This window comes from Triturus cristatus, chromosome 2_2, assembly GCF_964204655.1.
Source record: "Triturus cristatus chromosome 2_2, aTriCri1.1, whole genome shotgun sequence".
NCBI classification, from domain to species: domain Eukaryota; kingdom Metazoa; phylum Chordata; class Amphibia; order Caudata; family Salamandridae; genus Triturus; species Triturus cristatus.
Window position 1 is genome coordinate 150,586,623 of NC_140582.1, and position 22,716 is coordinate 150,609,338.

Genomic DNA, 22,716 nt, shown 5'->3' on the forward strand with positions numbered 1-22,716 from the left:
AGGGAAAGTTTGCCATTTACTGGTGAGAGGTGTACAGCTCAGAGATTCTGGCTCTGATAATCTGCTGTGTGAGTGCCACATTTCTTTCTCAACTAACTACTTTTAAAGGTGAGTTATGAATTTGAGAGGGGATATATGTGGTGTATTTTGATATAAAAAATAGAAATTTGTTTCTTCTTTTAAAGTTGTGTTTTACATTTTATGTTTTGGAAGATATTTAACTGCCTTGAACTTGTAAGATATTATGGAGTATGTCTTCACCATAAGTTAAGTTGTACTGGTATCCCCCAGGAATACTGTTTTGTGCCTAGAATCACACCATGAGTCTGTGTGCACACAGGAATTGTTGTCAGAGATTTAATTTGTGTTGCTCTTGTTCTGTAAGACTTGCACTCGTAGGAAAGGGGCAGCTTGTTTTCTTGAACTGTGATGGTTAGCATTCAGCAGAAATCTCTATCTCACAGATGCGAGGCAAATGCTAACACATTGGAAAACAACAGGGTAGATTTTCCTTCCACTCCTGCAATGGGTGAGGTAGTTCCTACATGTTCAAAAGCCGAATTAACCCTTACCACATGTGCTCTTACAGACATCTATGCAGTCTTCATGCAGTTGTGCAAGTGTCCATGCAGATCTCTCTTGCACCTGACAAAACACAGTCTCCAGAAACACACTCTTAGCACACAGCCAGGTGCTTCTCCTGCACCCCCATTCTTACTATTCAGCACTGTGTGGTATTTCAGATAGCAGTGTGTAACGCTAACACATTCAACGTCACCAAGGCTCATTTCCTTTGCTCTAGTCTAATCCCTCACCCAGGTTCCACATGCTCTTGGTCTCAAGTAGGTGTTAGGACATGTGCTCTTTTCTGCCTCTCTAAACTATAAGGAAAATGTGTCAGGCTGTTACAGTAATTATCACTTGCTCTACCACAGTAGTAAATGTGCTTTGAAATTGCCAATCAAATATCGTTTTCTGCCTAGAATCACACCAGGAGTCTGTGTGCACACAGGAATTTTTGTCAGAAATTTAATTTGTGTTGCTCTTGTTCTGTAAGACTTGCACTCGTAGGAAAGGGGCAGCTTGTTTTCTTGAACTGTGATGGTTTTCATTCAGCAGAAATCACTATCTCACAGGTGAGAGGCAAATGCTAACACATTTGAAAACAACAGGGTAGATTTTCATTCCACTCCTGCAATGGGTGAGGTAGTTCCTACATGTTCAAAAGCCCAATTAACCCTTACCACATGTGCTCTTACATACATCTATGCAGTCTTTATGCAGTTGTGCAAGTGTCCATGCAGATCTCTCTTGCACCTGACAATACACAGTCTCCAGAAACACACTCTTAGCACACAGCCAGGTGCTTCTCCTGCACTCCCATGCTTACTATTCAGCACTGTGTGGTATTTCAGATAGCAGTGTGTGACGCTAAAACATTCAACATCACCAAGGCTCATTTCCTTTGCTCTAGTCTAATCACTCACCTAGGTTCCACATGCTCATGGTCTCAAGTAGCTGTTAGGACATGTGTGGTCTTTTCTGCCTCTCTAAACTATAAGGAAAATGTGTGAGGCTGTTACAGTAATTATCACTTGCTCTACCACAGTAGTAAATGTGCTTTGAAATTGCCAATCAAATATCGTTTTCTGCCTAGAATCACACCATGAGTCTGTGTGCACACAGGAATTGTCAGAGATTTAATTTGTGTTGCTCTTGTTCTGTAAGACTTGCACTCGTAGGAAAGGGGCAGCTTGTTTTCTTGAACTGTGATGGTTAGCATTCAGCACAAATCACTATCTCACAAACGAGAGGCAAATGCTAACACATTTGAAATCAACATGGTAGATTTTCGTTCCACTCCTGCAATGGGTGAGGTAGATCCTACATGTTCAAAACTCCAATTAACCCTTACCACACATGTGCTCTTACATACATGCATGCAGTCTTCATGCAGTTGTGCAAGTGTCCGTGCAGATCTCTCTTGCACCTGACAATACACAGTCTCCAGAAACACACTCTTTGCACACAGGCAGCTGCTTGTCCTGCACTCCCATGCTTAATATTCAGCACTGTGTGGTATTTCAGATAGCAGTGTGTAACGCTAACACATTCAACGTCACCAAGGCTCATTTCCTTTGCTCTAGTCTAATCACTCACCCAGGTTCCACATGCTCATGGTCTCAAGTAGCTGTTAGGACATGTGCTCTTTTCTGCCTCTCTAAACTATAAGGAAAATGTGTCAGGCTGTTACAGTAATTATCACTTGCTCTACCACAGTAGTAAATGTGCTTTGAAATTGCCAATCAAATATCGTTTTCTGCCTAGAATCATACCATGAATCTGTGTGCACACAGGAATTGTTGTCAGAGATTTAATTCGTGTTGCTCTTGTTCTGTAAGACTTGCACTCGTAGGAAAGGGGCAGCTCATATGATAGGATTTGAAAAGCTCAAAAAAAAGATAGTAATATATTTAAATTACATAAAGGTATTTTTTTTTTTAGTTTCTTTTAGGTATTGGTGAACAACACTGAAATAAATTAAACATGCCTATAAAATCAAGAAAGAGAAAAGAACAGCAAAAACATCTATATTTGAAGACAACTGGACAACACAAATTAGTTGAAGAACCTCATGTTGGAAAAAAGAAAAGTCTTCTGGTAAGCAGACTAAGGATTTTTTTTAAAATATCTTCAAACATAGAAAATATTTATAAATATATCCGCTGGAAATAGTGTTTCAAGTAGAAAACAACAAGACAATAGAAAGAAAATACTAAATGCTAATGTACAATCAGAAGCAGGAAAGAATGACTTAAAAAGAAAAACAGAATTTAAAAACATTCATAAAAAAATGTTTCAGAGAAGAGTGATGTTCAATTTGCTAAAGGATGTGAAAAAATATAGGAAGAAAGCTAAATTTTATAAGAAAATGAAACTTATTACATCAATTGTTGCAAAGGCTTTGGAATTAAAAAGAAAACTATTCATTTTAATTTTGAACAGGATCCGTACATTAGATAAAATAGTCAATGTAATGAAGTCAAAAAGCAAAAGGAAAAGAGTAGTGAAAAAAAATAACTTTTGTAAAGTGTTCTTAGGAGAATGGAAGCATAGTTCAAGTAATGAACCATTTTTTAATGAAGAGAGTTATCTTCAAAGTAATAGTTTGCTGCATGCAGTTGACACCAGTGGTTGAGCTTATGAAGTTAAGGATGGTTGTCTAATGGAAAAGGAGAAAATGGTTCCAAGAAATGAGGAAGAAGTGTTAGCTGATGAGGTTATGGGGAAACGTCCTAAAGCCCCAGTGTACACTTGGAATTGTAGTAGTATTTGTACTGTACGACAAGAATCTATTGATAAATTACGTGACTTTCTAAGAGAATATAGTAAAAAAAAGTGTTAAACAGAAGATTAAGGTGCTTCAAAGACTAGATCCATGCACAGTGAGAAAGAATACTGGTTTGCAAAGACATTCTCTGGCTTGTCTTTCTAGGAAAGTTTGTCAAAGTGTTTTTCACCATTTTAGGATGCTGGCAGTTCATCATACTGAGATGAGAAAGTTTGTGAGAAGATTGTATTTTGCTAAAAGTCCAGCACTAAAGTTAAATGAGTTGAATAGTGCTCTGTTCCGTGGATCTGTATCAGATGTGAAGAAGGTTTGTGAGGATATTGAGTTTTGTTACTTTGGTCCAGAGCAAGAAAGTGCAGGAAATGACACAGTTATTGAAGAAAATGTGGAAGAGAATGTAGAACCCACTGTTATTAAAAAATTCGAAGATCAAATGACAAAATTTACTATCATCTCTAATGAAAGACCAAATATTACTTGTATTTGTTGCCGGAGAAGCCATTATAAAACTCAAACAAGGAATGTTGATCTCTATAAAAAAAGTGAAAAAGAAAATAATTATGAGTGGAAGGATTTTGCTACATATTTGTTTCTGTAAAATTGTTTTGATTTGGGTGAAGATCAGCGTATTTGTAAATACTGTTATAACAAGTTAGAAGAAAATAAAATGCCAGCTAGAGCTGTACATAATAATTTAGAATTGGTTGATATTCCTGCAGAACTTAGTGATTTAAATACGTATGAGTCTATACTCATTCAATGTGTCCATCCGTTTCAGGCTATAGTTCGTATGGAGCCCAAAACAGGTAAATTACCTCCTTCAGATTTACAAAGAGGTTTAAAAGGAAGAGTTGCCTATTTGTTATTAGATTTGAAAAAAAATATTGAAACAATTGATGCAGGTAGTTTGGAAACTGAACCATTAGCTATTCTGGTTAATGGTGTACCTACAAAGAATAAGAAAATTTGGCAGGAGCTAGTAGATGTACGAAAAGTACAAAGAGCAAATTTATATTTGAAAAGAAATAATAAGTACTATGAATCAATTTATATGGATGAAGATGAAGAAGTTTTACTAGCAGATACAGGAATACCAACTGGGCAAATTGAAAAAGTGGATAAGTCAAAAGAAGAAGAAATTTATGAACATTTCAGCATACATCCTCTTCATTCTAAAGAAGTTATGGGAAACACTATTGATCTGTTTCAGATTAAAAAAGCAAAAGGAACTCCCATGTGTGTATTGGAGGAGAGCTTGGAAGCTCGTTGTTTTCCCCAGCTGTTTCCTACAGGAAAAGGTGGACGATATGATGAACGTCCAGTACAGATTCCTGCTTCTGAGTATCCGACTACAAGATTATATGCAGAAGATCCAAGATTTCGTCAAAGTATTCCTTATTTGTTCCATCTTTTATTTGAAAGTGACTTGTCTGCACTATCTTATGCAGTAAATCACATTTTAAAAACTGGAGTACATCTACATAATGTGTCTGCAAAGGATTTTATGAACAAAGTGCAACAGCGAGATGATCATTTGGAATCTCAATTGATTAATCTGATGGCTTGTCAGTGTGGAACTAATGAATATTGGTACCGACGCCATGGAGAATTGAAATATATGTTACGGAATTTAGGAACTCCTACATGGTTCCTTACCCTAAGCTGTGCTGAGTACGTTTGGGATGATTTACTGGATTTTCTTCGAGAGGCAAATTCAAATATTGAAAATATCCAATACAAGACAGCAGGAGAATTGTGCTCATTGGATCCGGTTAATGTTTGCAGATATTTCAATCATAGATTTGAGGCTATGATGTCCTTCATCTGCAATAAAAAAATCCACCTCTTGGAGAAGTTGTGGATTTCTTTTGGAGAAAAGAGTACCAAGCAAGAGGTGCTCCTCATATTCATATGCTGTTGTGGATCAAGGATGCCTCAAAATTTGGAACAGATTCTGATGATGCAGTTTTATCTTTCATTGAAGAATATGCAACATGTGCTATACCTAAAAGCACAGAAGAAAACAACTTGAAAGAGCAAGTTTTACGTTTCCAAAGTCATCGGTGTGGAAAATACTGTCGACGAAAGTACAAGAGTAAAGAGAAATTCTACACAAAATGTCGATTTGGATTTCCACGACCTGTTCTTTCAAAAGGAAGAGTAAACAGTTTTATGTCAGCTGTGTGACATACCATTACAAGAAAATCTCCGAAAAATACCTACAACCTAAGAAGAAAAGAAGAGTTAAAATATATAAATGACTACAACCCAGTCATTTTATCCATGTGGAATGCTAGCATGGATATTCAGTATGTAGCTGACAATTCTATTGCTGTTGCTCGGTATGTCACATCTTACATCACTAAATCTGAGAAAACGGAATTGAAAGAAATGTGGGAAGAGATTTCTCACGAGAAGACTGTCGGTAAAAAACTATACAGTTTCAGTTTAAAGATGTTATCGCATCGAGAAATTGGCTCATACGAATGCTCAGATAGGTTATCATCTGCAAGTCTGTACTCCAAATCCAGAAGAATAATTTGGGTAAGTTTAGGCCTTGCAGGAATGCGAAATCGGGTACTGAAATCTATTCGAGAAATTGAATATTTAGCAGAGAACGAACCAGAAAGTACAGACATTTTGAAAACAAATATGTTGGCCACATATTACCCAAACAGAAGTCATCATCTTGAGAACATGTGTCTCTATGAAGTGCTGCAGAACTACATTTATAAAAGGAATGCCACAGAAGACATCAACAATGGAAAATATAAAGTCATTGGTGAGGAAGGATGTTTGGTGAAACAAACAAAAGGAAGTTTGATTGATCACAGGAAGCTGAGTTGTGACACTACTGACAAAAAGGAATTTTACTACTTAGCACTTTTACAGCTGTTTAACCATGGCGTTCAGAGGATGAATTACTTGGAGATTTTTAGAGCTATGAAGATTCCTTTAATGCATGCAAAGATAACATAGAATGCAGTACTTTCTCAAATTATGTACAAATGTTAAATGAAGAAATTGAACAAGAAGCTACAATTGCAGCTGAAGTAGCTAGAGACAGTTCTCAAGACAGTCAAAGTTCTGGTACGCTCAGTCAAGATCCCCTAGGACAACCAATCGTAGAAAATGAAGCTGCAATAGCCATGACTGAAGTGGAAACAGCTATGAATCAAGCTCAGGAAGATTTAATAGACTTACCAAATTTGGAACAGCAACTGAATGATGAACAACAACAAATTTATGAAGAAGTCACAAAACAAATTGATCATGGATTACTACATGAAAATAAAGAGTGCACATGCACAGCATTTGAACCAATCAGAATGTATGTGAGTGGAGAAGCTGGAACTGGAAAAAGTTTCTTAATTAAAGTAATTAGAAGCTACCTACAGAAAAAAACTGATTCACCTTTGTCTTGTGTTGTTACTGCTCCAACTGGGTTAGCAGCATATAACATAAAAGGAATTACCTTACATTGTTTGCTAATGTTACCAGTAGAGCATGAGAACAAAATAGAATACCACAAGCTAACAGGAGAAGCATGTTTTGAAGTTTCAAGACCGTTGAAGAAAATGAAAGTTCTCATTATTGATGAGGTAAGCATGGCATCAAACTTAATGCTTGCCTTTGTGCATTTAAGAATGCAGCAAATTCTAAAGACAGACTATGACGTGTTATTTGGAGGAAAAAATGTTATAGTTTTGGGGATCTACTGCAGCTCACTCCAGTTAAAGGACAACCAGTATTTAATACTGTTACACATGAAGACACGAAAAAGTCGTTAGGAAGTATAGGTGATGTGAATATTTGGTCATACTTTGAGTACAAAGAACTCATTACCAATATGCGGCAAGCAAATGATGATGATTATGCAAGTATTCTCAAAGATATCAGAATTGGACTACTCACAGAAAATGGCAGAAAAGCTTTACAGAGTCGACTGCTGTGTAATTTGTTTCCAACAGAACAAATAGTTCCAGAGAAAATATACAAGAAAATTGCAGAAAAAAATACTGTAATCTGCTTGATGCCAACACTACATGAATGCTCTATATTCAATGAAGAACTTTTGAAATTGGAAAATGAAGAGATTATGAAAATGGAAGCCGTGGATAAAATACAGCATGAAGGAATAACTATTACATTGACAGGCAAATTGAAAACTAAATTGGATTCTCTAGAGAAAAACATATCGAAAACAGCTGGTTTAGAAAAGAATCTTTATGTATGTATGAACTGTCGAGTAATTTTAAGACGTAATTTGAATGTAGAAAAAGGTTTAGTGAATGGAGCTATGGGTAAAGTTGTGGGTTTTGTTAACTACCAGAAAAAAGATGGAATTGAATTTAAAAAAAAATAAAATTTGATCAGATTGAAGAGATTAAAGACACTAGTCGTTGTTCAGTTCGTTTTTTGCTTGTGAAAGACTTATATGAACGTAGGAAGCAGTTTCCGTTTTCTCTAGCATATGCTATAACTATTCACAAATCCCAAGGATTAACTGTAGATAGTGCTTTTGTAAACATTGGATCTAGTGTGTTTAAAGAAGGTATGGCATATGTTGCTTTGTCACGAGTGAAAAAATGATCTGGTTTATTCATGATAGACTTTGATGATTCAAAAGTTAGTGCTGATGCAAATTGTGTAAAGGAGTATAATAGATTAAGAAGAAGCTATGCTCCTCATTTAGGTCAGTATCCTGTGTTTGAAAAACGTGTTGTTTGTTGGAAAAGGAGAATTGAGAATATCTGTAATGAGGATGTACAGAAGAGAAAATAAAAGGAGAGTGATGTGATTGCAAGCAAAAAGAAAAAGGACAATGTTGAAGAGGTTGTTGGTTGTCATTTTGAAAATAGCTCTGGTGTCAACTGCTACGCTAATGTAGTGCTGAATGTTGTATTTTATCTTGAAAGTTTGCAACAGCAGATAATACTAAATCATGAAAAAAGATTTTGTTCTCTGCTGAGTTTCCTTTACGAGAAGCTGAGTAATGATAAAACTGAAATAGAAAGTGCTTCTGATGTTGGAAATCTTTTAGATGTATGTTCTGGATGTACACAGTTTACTGAAAATGTCCAGCAAGATGCACAGGAATTCTTAATGTATATGCTTATGGTACTGGAAGCTGAAGGAGTAGAAATAGAAAATATGTTTGGTCTCTCTTATAAATGGGAACCTTGTTGTGAAAACTGTATGAACACATGCAGCACTAATGTTGATTCTGAAAGGTTCATACATTTAACATTACCAGAGAGTAAAGCAGTGACTTTTAGTAAATTAGTTAAAGATGCAAATCACAACATGAAATGTTCTCAATGTAAATCAGAAATGTTATCAACGTTATTTTTAAAGAAATATTGACGGTATATAATTTTAATGATGCAACGTTGTAGAGCTGATGGAACAAAATTGGACAGTTTAATAAAGAAGTTTACAGGAAATCAATTATCAATATCAGGAAAGACTTTTGTTTGCAGTTGCAATAATTTTCCATGATGGACCTTCTATAACTTCTGGTCATTACACAGTTTATCTAAAATGTGAAAAAGGCTGGACACTGTGTAATGATTCTCAATTGATTTTCAAGCAACGTTTGCCTGCAGAATTACCAAATTCCTACTTAATTTTTCTAAAACCAAAATTTTAGATACAAATTGCACCATCTGAAGAAACCATTATTTAGATTTTATAAGATTACCATTGGATATTTCACCTAAAAAGGGTTTAAAAATTACCATTTGGCCTCATGGAAAGGTAAATATTTCTATTGTGGACTTCTTTGACCGATGTTATTTTGGTGTATGTGCTTAAGCAACAAGATTTAAAGACGTTATTTATTGCAAATAGTTATTGTTCTTAGAAGATATTTTTAATATATATGTTACATTTCTATCAAGGTATGTTTTACTGAGGATAGATTCAGGGCTTTTTTAAACAATCTTTCAGATTGTTAATTTTTTTGCCCGCTGTTAAGTGATGAATGCAATTGATATCACTATTTTCAGTGAAATTCAAAATATTCTGAAAACAGCAAAAAAGGGCAAAAAATTACTTTGTTAAATATGAAAATATGTGTACTGTATTCTAAAATATATTGTTAAATATTACTACTTTTTTAAGATCGAGAAAGAAAATTTAGGAAATTTAATCCATTTTTCTTGTAATTAAAAAAAAACATTTATTTCTAATTTAGTTATTTTGTTGGTCAGGTAAGATTAAAATATCTGTATTTCTCACCCCTTCACTTTCATGCTCCCTTTTCTTCACTTCTCCTCACTCTGCTTTTCTCATTGCCCTTCCCTCTCTCTTCTTCCTTTACTACTCTTTCGTAACTCCCTCACTCCTTCTCTACTACTCCCCTAGGTTTACTGCCTCCATCACTATTTTTTCAACCATGTTTCTCTCCCTGTCTCCATATGTCTCAGTCATTCTAACTGCCTTCTCAGTTCCTTGCTCTCTGTCTCTGTTTGTGTCTCCCTCCCTTTGCCTGACTTACCCTTAATTTCCTTAACATCTCTGGGGCAGATTTACAAGCCCCCTGCGTCACCACTACGTCACTTTTCATGACATACTGGTGGCGCAGGGGGCTCCTCCATATTTACAAGGAGAGGAAAAGCCACCCTGCGTGACTTTTCCTCTCCTCGTAAATACAGCCACTTCACACGCAGCACTGTGCGTTGAAGGGGCGTTCCGTGGGTGTTGTTGTGGGTGTTCCCACGCAACACCCATAGAACTAGACACATCTACAGATTTACGAGAAATCGTAACTCTGGAGATACATGTGAATGCTACGCCACCCTAGAGGTGGCGTAGCGAGGCGCAATGAGGAGAAATGTTTTAATTTGTCCTCGTTTTATCCTCTTTCAGTGCGTGCTGCATGCTACAGCACGCATTGAAAGTGGAAAAAGCTCTTGTGACTGTTTTTGTGCAGGAAGGTGTCCCTTCCTGCACAAGAACAATCTCCCCACCACGCAGGCATCCTTGCAGCATGGTGCAAGGGAGCCTGCGCCGGCGCATGGCTGCAGTTTGTGCGCCAGCGCAGGGGAAGCATAGAGATGCAACATATTCTTGTAAATATGTTGCATCTCTGTGCTTCGAAACTAATGCAGCACGGCGCATTACTTGCTGCACCGTGCTGCGTTAGTTTGTTATGAATCTGCCCCTCTGTTTCTACCACTACTCCTCTTTCCATCACTCATTTTCCATCTATGTTAATTTTTTAACCTTCTCTGTCATTCTCCTTCCCTCACCTTCCCTAACTGTCCCTATCCTTTTCTCATAGTCACTCCTATTCTCCTACTTCACTTCCTCCTGTCTGTATCTCACACCCCTTCACCTTTTCGCATTCTTTCCTTCACTCTCCCTCACTCTGCTTTGCTCATTGAAATCCTGACTCCATTTCTCTCACTCCAGTTTCCTAAATCCCTCCATCCCCTCACTCCCCATCTCTCACTTTCCCTTACCCTTGAGAGTGAGAGATTGGAAGAGTTCCTGTATAAATAAGTATGTGTTTCTATAAGTGATTGTTTTAGAGAGTAAGTATGTGTACGTTTCTGTAGAAGTAAGTGTACTGGTGTGTGTATAGCTGTACATGCAAGTAAATGGATGTTTATTTGCATGTGTGAGTATGTGTGTGAGTAACTCTATGTATGAGTGTAGGTGTGTAACAGGATGTATAGGTGTATGAGTACATATGATGACTGAGTACATGTATGAGTGACTAAATAGAAGTGTTGATGAATGAGTGGATGCGTATGTAGATTTTGGAATTACTGAATAGGATGTTCTAACTGGTATTGGTATCTCTATAGTGTTCAAAACTTTAGTTTGTATTTTTCAATGTGTGTATCAAAGTTTATATCAGGATAAGAGGAGGTCTGCCACTCTTACAGAAGGATGATGTAATCAGTAATGTCATCAGTGATGTCATTTGAGATTTCATCAGTGATGTCATGAGTGATGTCACTGACCATGTCATGAGTGATGTAATATGTGACAGCATCAGCATCAGCATCAGCAGTGGATTGCGGGCGCGCAAGTTATAGTTAACTGAACTAACTATAACGGGGGAATTTCAATGGTTTTGTGCGAGTGAAATGTCCAGCTAACTATAACATGAGTGAAACCTATGGTTTTTTCAGTGAATTTGCAAGGTTTTTAAATGCTAATTCCTAACTATAGTGTGTGTGAAACCTATGGTTTTTTCAGTGAATATATATATATGTAAGGGCAAAATAAATCATTTTGTTGCACAAGAACTGTAGTTCGCATTAGTTTTTCACGAGGAGAAGGGGAGTTTGGAAATGAAGGTCAAAGGAATATATATATATATGTGCTACTACTAGCACTCCTGATTTAATGAATTGCCCATTGGAGGGCAAGTATTTAAATCAGGTATGCCAGAAGTTGCGTGAACTTTTCAAGCAAAGCCTATGATTAAGGAATGAAGATTCCGAAATGCGTCAGGTGGATTGTGAGGATGGTCAAAGTGCGCATTCCCTTTTGATGGATAATAAAGACTTTCTTTAAAGTCTGTTGCAGCTGAGTGCGCCCTCATTTGCTGAGCAAACTGTTTATGATGTTATACATGCTGGCCCCGGTCGTGGAGGGCTGCACCACCATAACAATGCCAGAGGGGCCACGAGGCTCGGAATTATGTTGACGCCAACAGTGGAGCTACAGTGCCTTTGGATGCCAAACAAACATGCACTTTGCGGCCCATTTGAGGGTCATTTCAAAATTTATTTATTCTGGCTTGAATCCCATTCAGGCTGAAATGTGGACTATGTGGCACACTACAAATCCCATCAGGTAATGGGACAACTCATTTGAGGGGCCCATTGGAGGGCAAGTATTTAAATCAGGCGTGCCAGTAGTAGCGTGAACTTTTCAAGTAACGCCTATGATTAAGGAATGAAGATTGTGAAACAGGTCACTTCTTAATTTGAACCTAATTTCTAGAGAGTAATTTCCTCACTAGCACTTTTCAATTGCTTTGTTTTTAAGTTTAGTTAGTCTCAGTTCAACATTGCATCATGGTGCAGAAGGCCTTTTATGGGGAGCCCAAGGTCTGCTTAATCCAATGGTCATATAAAACTGCTGTTTCCTCCACATAATATGCAGATGATAAAACAGCCAGTTTCCTTAGCCACTAATGTGCCCCCAGTGAAGGCTGAAATAACATTGTCAACTTCAACTAGATAGTAATTTGGCCAAGGAAAGGTAATAGAAACCATGCTCAACAAAGCTCCAGGGAACAGTTTTGCCCAAGGGCATGTGGCAATGTAGGTTTCTGTTGAAGAGGGTTACAATCATCTCTCACCCTGATGACATGCTCAAACCATTTGACCCCCTCAGCCTTTAGTGAATCAATTCAATATTTTGTACTAAAACACTTCTGACATGCCTCTACTCATTTCATGTTCTTACTTCAACAGAGGTTGTGGATTGTAACTGTCTCCTAAAGTTAAGACCTGATAACTGTTGTAGTGCCAGCCTGTTATTTCTGGTTCTACTATGGATACATAAGCTTTTCCTCATGAATTTCAGTTGTTACTACGCATGCATTTACCATGAATGTCTTTACAACACATGTAGCTCAAAGCCTTGACATTTACATCTTGTTGTATTACGTTGTTGTTCTTTACCACACATTCTTCATTGTAGCAACTAATATTCATATTACATTGGCGGCACTAGCATCAGTTTAGTTTAGTTTAGATACAGTTAGGTCAAACATTCTATAGCAATAGCATTTTTTGTTTCTTTAATAACTTTGGCACCATTTGACAAATCTGTACAAAATTTCCAAAACAAAACTTCACTCACTTTGGCTGATTCATTGATAGTTTCATGATTAATTAGTCCTATACATAAACAAAGGTAAAAGGGGCGGTATATTTAGGTGAAAATGTCAGTCGAAACATTCCATTTTAAATTAACAAAAGTTCTGAAATTTGCCAGTTATAGTTATCTCAAGTCATTATAACTCTTGCCCATTGCTGAACACTTAAATCCCCTAAATACCCCATACACCCAACCATTCCTACATTCTAGAAACTCCTTACACCCCTACTACCCCTTGCCCATACCCAATGCTGAAACCTAATGAACCTTTCCCGTTCTAAACACTTATCTGGTCCTAAACCCAAGTACCATACTCCTCCATGAACCCTAAAACTGCCTTTACCGAACCCATTCCTGAACCCTAAGAACACTTACTCCATAACTTGAACTTTAAAATGCCCTTACTTTCCTGTAGCCATACCCGTTTCTGAACTCTAAAAATCCCTCATTACCTCATACCCTTACCCCTCCAAAAACTTAAACACTCTTTAGAACCCGTACTCAGTAGTCAGTATTTACTTTATTTCGATTAGCATCAGCAATCGTAAAAGTACAATAAAAACATAATTCAATTTCAAGTCCATAACATAAAATTCAATAAACATACAGTGCCATTCAAAAGCATAAGACACTCCTGTTAAAACCTAGATAAATACCAACAAACAGTAACATTTTCTAAAAATTGCATATATAAAAGAGGTGGTCTTGCTTGCTTAAAGTTCAAAGGCATGAATAATGGGCATATATATTTATTTAATTAACTGTCCCCTTTTGTGCAAATTAAAACAATGTGTAAAGTGTCTAGTGCAGAAAACGCATCACATGTGAAAATGGGAGGGTCTGATGGCATATGAAAGCCCGCTAGTAATTAGGAGAACATGTTCAAACGGAAGAATGTTAAAAATCTTCTGTGAATAACAGGCATAGCCAGTGTTAAGTAAAATTCTATTTTTTCCATATATTTCCCCATGACATAGGGGCCAATTACGATGTCAGTCGGAAAGGCTCCAAATGGGATTCGGAATTGGAGAATCTGATTCAGAACCTATGTTTCCGACCGAATCGGATACATTTCTGAAGAACCAATTACAATGCAAGGAAACCGTTCGGGCTGTCCGATTCGATTCCGATCGGCATTCGGACAGCCCGAGTTGTTCAGAGCTGAATCGTACAATTCTATGGACACGGTTTCCGACCAAGCGATTACGATGTCCGATTCTGACAGCATTTCCGAATCGGTCTGCCCGACATGAAACGACTGTCGGAATTTAACTTTGGGGGCCCGCAGCAGGCCCCCCTTAACTAGGCCTGGGGCCAGGGCGTTAAATTCCGTTCTGCTCACGGAATTTGCAGAATTTGGTTAATTTTGCGTTCCGCGGAGAACGCGGAATTTTCCAAAATTCTGCTTTCCGCAGCTTTGCGGAATTTTTTGCTTGTTCGCAATCTCAAAATTCGTGTTCGCAAGATATTTCCCCCCGAGCATGCAAACAGTGGTCGCAAACAGGAAAAGAGCATTGCGAACAAGCAATTCCGCGTGTTCGCGGAATTTCTGCGTGTTCGTGGAGATTTTTAACCATTTTGTGGAGATTTGCGTAGCGCGGCTTCGCAAATTCCGCCCACCCCTACCCTTAACCCGCAGGCCTCTGGTTGGGGCCCATTGAGATACCCATGGGACCCCTCTTTACAACCATGCACAGTTTGGGAGGCACCACGGGGTGCAAGGTTTTCCCCAACCACCCCTCTTTTTCAATGAGAGCCTGTGTTCTCGCTCGAAACCTAGGCTCCTATTGAAGTCAACGCGAGTCCAACCGAACGATATTCGGAAGCATCATAATCGGTCGTTCGGACTCGCAGAACCCGAGTCAGTCAAAAACAATTCCGAAACTGATTTGGTCGGAAGAGTTTCCCAACTATATTGTAATCAGTCCCATAGTGTGTATAGCAGTGTTTGTGCTGTGAGTCTAGCTCTTTGGGTATACACCTTAAATTCTCTCTTAACACATACAGGGCCATATGTAGGTAAATTCTATTTACCGATTCCTAAATACCGAATTTTGCCGATTCGGTATTTAAGAATCGGTAAATAGAATGTAGGTAAAAAATCTGTAAATTTTACCTATTCGGTAATATTCGTTATTACGGATTCGGTATTAACGGAATTGGTAATAAGGAATACCTTCCTATTCATTCCTATGGGCCTGGAGGCCCATAGGAATGAATGGGAAGCCGTTCACTATTACCGATTCGGTAAATACCGAATCAGTAATAGGGGGAGCATATTCAAGGGTGGCAGGGTGTCACATTGACACCCTGTTGCACCCCTGAATCGTGCATGTGTGCACATGTGGCGCACATACATGCCCTAAGGGCATGTATATCTGCCACATGGCACTTTTAAAGAAGCACAAAATTGCTTTTCAAAAGGTATTCGATATTTATCATCAACTTGTAGTTGGTGGTAAATAATGAATCCTTAAACCAAAAATGCACTCACTTGAGTGCTCCCTACATAGGATTTAAGGATTCGGTAATTTACCGATTCTGTATTTTACCAATTTCTTCAAATACCGATTCGGTAAATTACCGAATCCTTAAAACCTGCCTTCTACATCTCAAAGGGCTAAATACCGGTCTGTAACGAAAAATTTACCGATTTTCGGCCGTTACCGACCGGTATTAGCCCACCTACATATGGCCCACAATATCTGATTTAGAAATGAGGTCTGGTGAATTAAAAAGTTGTGGTTTACCTAAATTTGTCAGGATCATTTTTATATAACTCAACCATGGTATACGCAGGCTATACTGCATATTCAGACAATTTGTCAATATCAATCTGTGGAATTCTAACTCATTTTTGGCCCATATAGAACACCATAAAATTATTGGGCGAAACTGTATGTCAGCAATAAAGCCTGCACCTATCTCATTGAGTACTATTTCTGCAGGGACATTCTGCGGAATTTAGAACAGTTTTCTAAAAGATTTATTTTCTGCCGTTTGTATAGTAACAGAGGATTTATAAACCCAGATCTCCGCTCCAGAGACTACGGTTGGAACACACTTAGACTTACAGTGGTGCAGTACTGACTTTATGTGACTATAGCCTAGTGCCTGGAAAAGGCGTCATTACTAAAGGCGGCCCTATTAAAAGATTGAATATGTGATTTCAATAAAGGATCCCAGGACAGTTTATCATCCAGCAAGGAGCCTAAATAGCAGAACTTGTCCACTATGCCTATACTATTATCCTTTATTACATAAGTTTTAGTCTTGGTATTTCTGGGACCGGACGTGTAATATGATTAGAATCACTGTCACCCGCATTTATATGATCAAAATCATCTACCCACTTTTGCGCAGGTATAGTTACACTCTGATGCGGTGCTTTTCCCTCAATAAATAATGGCTGGTTAACGACTTTCCAGAAGACTGCACTATTTCTTGTATTACAAGCCTCCTTCAGCTTATCCCAATCTTCTCTCTTCAGGGCGCTTCATCTATTCCTGCGAGCTAACGCATATGCCCTCCTAGCCACTTTAACAGTGCGTGTCTGCCTTGGTTTTGATTTGAGGGCTATCTTTAGATCTTTATAGGCCCTTATACAATTCTTAGAACTCAGACTCTAACCCATTACTAAACCCTTAAAACCCCTACACCCATTAGTTCTCCTTAACTCCCTATTTAATATGTTTTAAAAAACACTAACCTATGTGTTAAGGTCCTGCATTGTAAAACAGCAGAATAATGGTATTTGCTTCATTGTAAACGTCCTTCATGGTAACACCCACATTGTATACATTGGCACACAGGCCATTCACTCTATCAGTATGTCAAATAACCTTAGAGACCGCTATTTGTTCCCTGTATCCTCCCAGGTAGATGGCCGACAAATGTAAATCTCGCTACAACCCTCTTCTGTTGTTTTACTCAAAATAATAGTAATTATTGATGTGGGATACATCACAAGTAGAACAGCCACGCCTTCTATTTTAAAATTCTCAGTGATATCTCGGAACATTGGAACATCCTTCTTGTTCACATTTACACACAACACAAGTGTATCTGTACGATCAGTAATGTCTTTGTTCAGTTCCCTAACACCCACATTCACCTGTTTTCTTCTTTAGCATCCCTCACACATCCTGGAAAAGTGACATATCCCACCACATTTACTGCACTACCTATTTACACATGGATAAAATATGATCAAAATTATAAGAAACCTAGAACCACTCATAAAACAGCCAGTTTGTTCCTTGTAGTGTTTTTGATTAAGCCTTGTTTTTTTATAATACATACACTCTCCTCCATACCTTATTCAGTTCATGTGCAGATTCCATTGAACCCTTGATGCTGCTCGCAATATCAACAGTTTCTTCCACTGATTCATTTTTACTCACAAGTAGGCACTCCAATATTTTTGCAACACCTGGATACCAACTGATCCCGTAGTAATTGTTTAATAAAGTCAAACAATTCACACTTTATTGCCACCATATGTAGCAATGCTATAAACATATCAATATTTGTGTTTCCCTGCAGATCACACAAAAATGTGAACTTCTTGCCCATTAAATTAGGCTTTAAAGTGTCTTTCTAATTATCGAACTTACGCTTGGTATTCATTTAAGGCCAGATTTACTATTTCTTCATGAAGCGCAATGCAGCAAGTTACCTTGCTGCGCTGCATGAAAGGTAAATGGCAGGAATGCACCATATATACCATTATATAGTGCATTCCTGTCCTTCCCTAGCACCGGTGCACTTTTGGATGCCTAATGCCAATGCAGGCACCCCTGCGAGATGGTGCAAAGGTGCCTGCATTGTAGGCATGATTGCTTTTGCACAGGAACAATCCAAAGAGGCATTATCCTCTATCTATATGTGCTGCAGAATGCAGCACACATACAAAGAGGAAACAACTAGGAGATATAATCATATTTCTCCTCATTACGTCTCAACTTGGGGGCATAGCATTTTGACATTTTTCCAGGTCTACCACTAATAGTGCATGGGTGGATGCATGGGAACTCTCATGCTCCACCCATGGAATGCTTCCCTGTCACGGGGATTTCTGCTACGTCTAGAGTTATCAAACCATGCAGGGTCACACATGGTGGCCTTGCGTGGCTTGATAAATCTCACTTGGGTTATGTGTCGCCCTTGTGTGGTGTAAGGATGGTGCAAAATCTTGATAAATCTGTCCCTCAGTTGCTACTCTTCTTCCCAAGGTTAAAATGTGGACACGTGGTTGAAAATCTCTTTAACTTTTCATGCCTAATGAATGTTCTTTTAAACATTTTGAGCTTTTTGGTTTTAGTTTGAACTCATCTACTAGGTAAATATTACAGGCCCTGAATCACAATTTCCATCTTATTAGTAGTTCTCCGGGCAATTTGAAAAAGGGTGGCAGTGAATTGACGGAGCACAGTATCAAGAAGAAGAAAAATATTATTGCGTTTTCCCACTCCCCCCTTTTTCTTTTCAAATATTGAGCGGATTGCCTCTTGATTGAACACACAGGAAAAAGTGCTTCAAATGTAAACGAACCATATAGCCCTCAGATGGTAGTTGACCTCGCTGTGAGCTCTGGAAAGACATCCAGCGGCAATCAGATGCTGCACAAATTCAATCAGCGCAACCACAGCAGGCTTGCTTGGCACACTTAAAATGGCTGCCACATACAACTCATACACGATGAACCAAAATTTGACCTAAAGTGGATCAACAAAAGCATGCATCAACTTAATGTTGTATGCTGGTTTAAATAAAGGTTAGGCTTTCTCCAAGCAAGTCCAAGAATGTACCAAAGATGGTGTGGCCAACATCACATGCTCAGCATTACATCATCATGGTCAAGCTTCCTCTGAAGAAGTGCAAGAGTAAATATAGCACGGCTGACCTTGGACTTAAGTAGCCAGAGTCAATCTACCGATCACCATTTATAGAGGGGAGGATGTGGCATTCCTGCCAGAGCTGACGACTTTGTAACTGGGAAACCAAGTTCAAGTTGCAGGATCGGCTCAACATCCTGTCATTCTGGGCAAATTCCTTAATCTCCCTGTGCCTTAAAAAAAATCTGACCTTGTGTAATTTAGCTGGTGCTCATTTAACACGCTATTCTCACATATAAGTACTTTCATGAGATTTATATATAAATCTATATAGACAGACAGACAGACAGACAGACAGACAGATAGACGTGGAGTTAGGAATAGTAAATCTAGCCTTCCCTATATGCACTTACCTTTCAAAATTTTGTCCCTCAAGATTTTTTCCTCGAAATTCATGTAGCATGATATTCTGGGGGTCCGTATCCACTAGTCCAGTCGGTGCTAACTCTAGTAAATGTGCTCATTTTCACGGTGTTTCCCCTCATGTCCTGTGACACAGATAAAGTAGGAAGGGATATTTGCTAAAAACACTTATCCTTGAGATAGCAATGTAAGTTCAGATTTTTAAGGAGGGGGTCGTCAATAGTAGCGTTTCACAACGATGCCGGCTTTGTACCGAGACCGAGCAGCCCCTCGGCATCTAATTTTTTAAACAAGGCCCATTAAACCAACAATAATAGGTAAACTATGTGTATTTTTTCCCGTATTGAATGTGACTTCAGCAAAGTGTTTAGGTTATAGGCCACCGTAGCATCTGATGCGTAATCAATATTGAATCGTTTAGAATTGAGTTATGTTAGATATGCATTGAAATTGAATATACAAGCTCGATTTTGCAAGTATTATGGCGAGATCTGGGGAGGAGGAATTCTCTTTAACTGTGGTCCAAGCAAACAATGTTATGAAGTAGTAGGATTTTATTCCAAATATTTAATGTGTTGTTTCTAAAAATGTTTTGCTCTTTCTTTTTCACAACAGTGCATCATCCTCTACAGATATGATTGTGTCGATCTGCGTGATATTTGCCATGTCTTTCATCCCAGCGAGTTTTGTCCTATTCCTCATTCAAGAAAGAGTCACCAAGGCCAAACACTTGCAGTTTGTCAGCGGAGTTAACCCAGCTATTTACTGGTTGGCAAATTTTTCATGGGACATGGTAAGGAAATGGCTTTCTCACTATTTGAAGCTTGTAGGCAAGGTAGAAGTTGTGGACTACAGGGGATACCGGCTGCCCAATTTAAACTGAGGTATATTAATGAAATAGCTCAATTAGGAGCAAATGCCATTATAGGGTCTTATATTTATAGCTAAAATAATTTAAAGAGCGTCAAACATTGCCTAGTAAATGTTGTAGACTTGTAAAGCGCACAGCTGCCCCAGCAACGGGGCGTCCCGGCGCTGTAGACCGCTGGGGAACCCGTCATGGCTATCCCTGTGAGATGGTCCCTTTCTGGGTATCGCCAAGGTGAAACCAGGCATCCCCGGCGGGCCGTTGTAGAGATGAGGCAAGCTTAATGCCCAGAGTTGCCGAGTGTGTTCCTGGTTAGAGTAGGTACCGAAGCGAGAATTATCGAGTCTGTTTTGACCCTGGTCCACGACCCTGCCGCGTCGGGAATTGAACCCTGGTCCCTGGCCGATTCTCTGCTTACGGGTCTGCTGCCTCTAACCAGTGAGCCACACCTCTCCACCATAGTTACAGCATATCATAGGCAATTCCTTCAAAGAATAATGTAATTGCAATAAAATTATAACACAAATATTTTTTAGGTAGATTCTCCCCAAAAAAACCTACCTTTGAATAAAGTTTTGTGATGATCTATATCTGTTCTCGGGGCAGAGGCATGGAACAATGTCCTGTTCTATCTAGAACAAGCTGTCACCCTTGTTACTCTCAAAAAGCTTTCGAAAACATGGCTGTTCACTCCATCCTAAGTGTTCATTTTCAGGAGGGGCAGATTTCTTTCTTTTGCTTCAGTGTTGTTAGGGCCAAGATGACTCTCGAGGTGGTTGTTGCGCTTTACAAATGCCAAGTTCATTTATTTATGCTGTTTATTTTCCTTTAAAACCTTACAATGTGATATGCACACAAAATGTAAAGTTTAGAAATATTCTGAAAGTTGTGGAGGAAAAGTCTAAGCATTATGGCATGCGTTTCATTCATTTATGCAAAAAGAATAACTTATGCTCTCTTTGTTGTGATTTCAATAGTGTGCTGTTATTGATGTGCCCCGTGCAATGGCAGAGATTAGATATTAGGGGGCACGTGTATCAACGAAAATACGAATCGCAAATGGGCCGATTCGCAGAATCTGCCACTTTGCGACCGGTATTTTTGCATTTGAGATGCATCAACCCAAATGAAAAATTGCAATTTAAGAAATCGGAACATTTCTGATTACTTAAATTGCGAATGCATTGAGGGAATCGCAAATTGCGATTCCCTAAATGTAATGCATGATGCAATTTCAAATTGCGAATTCGCAATTAGGGATCGCAAATTACCATCAATTTGAACTTGATGGTAATTTGCAAAAACTTTGAAAAATGCACTAAAGTGAATTTTTCAAAGTTTCATGTTACACACACACTTGCCCTTGGGGCATGTATGTGCGCAACATGTGGTAACATGGCAATTTCAGGGGTGCAACAGGATGTCCTTTTGGCACACTTGAAATTGCATGTGCAATTTGGGAGTACCAATTTGGTACTCGCAAATTGCGCATGCAATTCCCATTCATTCCTATGGGCCTCTAGGCCCATAGGAATGAATGGGTAGCTATTCCCTAATTGCGATTCGTAGTTTGCGAGTCACAATTTAGGAATATGTAGGAATCGCAAAAAAAATTGCAATTCCTACATGCATAGGGATTTGCAAGTCCTGAATAGCGATTTCTTAAAATTCGCTATTTAGGTTTCGCAAATCCTGACTTTGATGCATGTGGCCCTAGAAATCTGAAGAATATTTGAAAAGCAGCAAACCAGTGTTTTAACGTTTTCACATGTGTGATAAAAGTGCTAAAAAATTCTGCAGTGGAAACTGAATAATCACTTTTGAACAGCACATAACACATGCGATTCTAAGATGCTTTACTTATTTGTGATTTTGCAAAGCGCAAACAAGGTCCGCCAGAGTTTCAAGTGGTAAATCAGCATAAAAATAAGACATAAAAAGTGAGTGAGAATATTGGATAGGTTTTATTTATTTTCCAACTCAGTGATATCTATTTTATCATCATCGAATTGACGAAATGCCAAGGACCCTATTACGTGTCTGGAGGTCCGAGGACTGCCACACTTGTGGTGGCGGGGCAGCGGTGGATCCAGCCTCCGCTGCACCGGTGGTCCGATTGACTGATTAGAAATTGGACAGTCAGATCGCCTTGGGACTGCCGGCTCCACCATGGAACCGCCATTCCCTGGCATAGGAGCGGTAGTCACAGGCTGCAATATTCTTGACAAGACCTCCACGTGGCGGAAGTGACCCGAATCAGGTCACCAGGGTCACTCGCGACCACCTCTCAGACTTCCAAACAAACGAAGAGTAGGTCAGACAGTAGAGAATACAAACCAAAGTTATTCATTAGTCATATACTCGAGCAGAGTCCAGTCTGACCA

General features: G+C 38.7%; 1 protein-coding gene across 4 annotated transcripts in view; it reads left to right on the plus strand.

Moving 5' to 3' along the window:
• The window catches only part of LOC146861982 (phospholipid-transporting ATPase ABCA1-like), a 3,104,259-nt gene that overhangs the window by 2,158,431 nt on the left and 923,112 nt on the right, over window positions 1-22,716 (plus strand). For all 4 annotated transcript variants that reach the window (XM_085641135.1, XM_085641137.1, XM_085641136.1 and 1 more), the window contains exon 37: window positions 20,080-20,257. In XM_085641135.1, coding sequence (XP_085497261.1) covers window positions 20,080-20,257 — 178 coding nt within the window. The remainder of the gene's footprint in view (window positions 1-20,079; window positions 20,258-22,716) is intronic.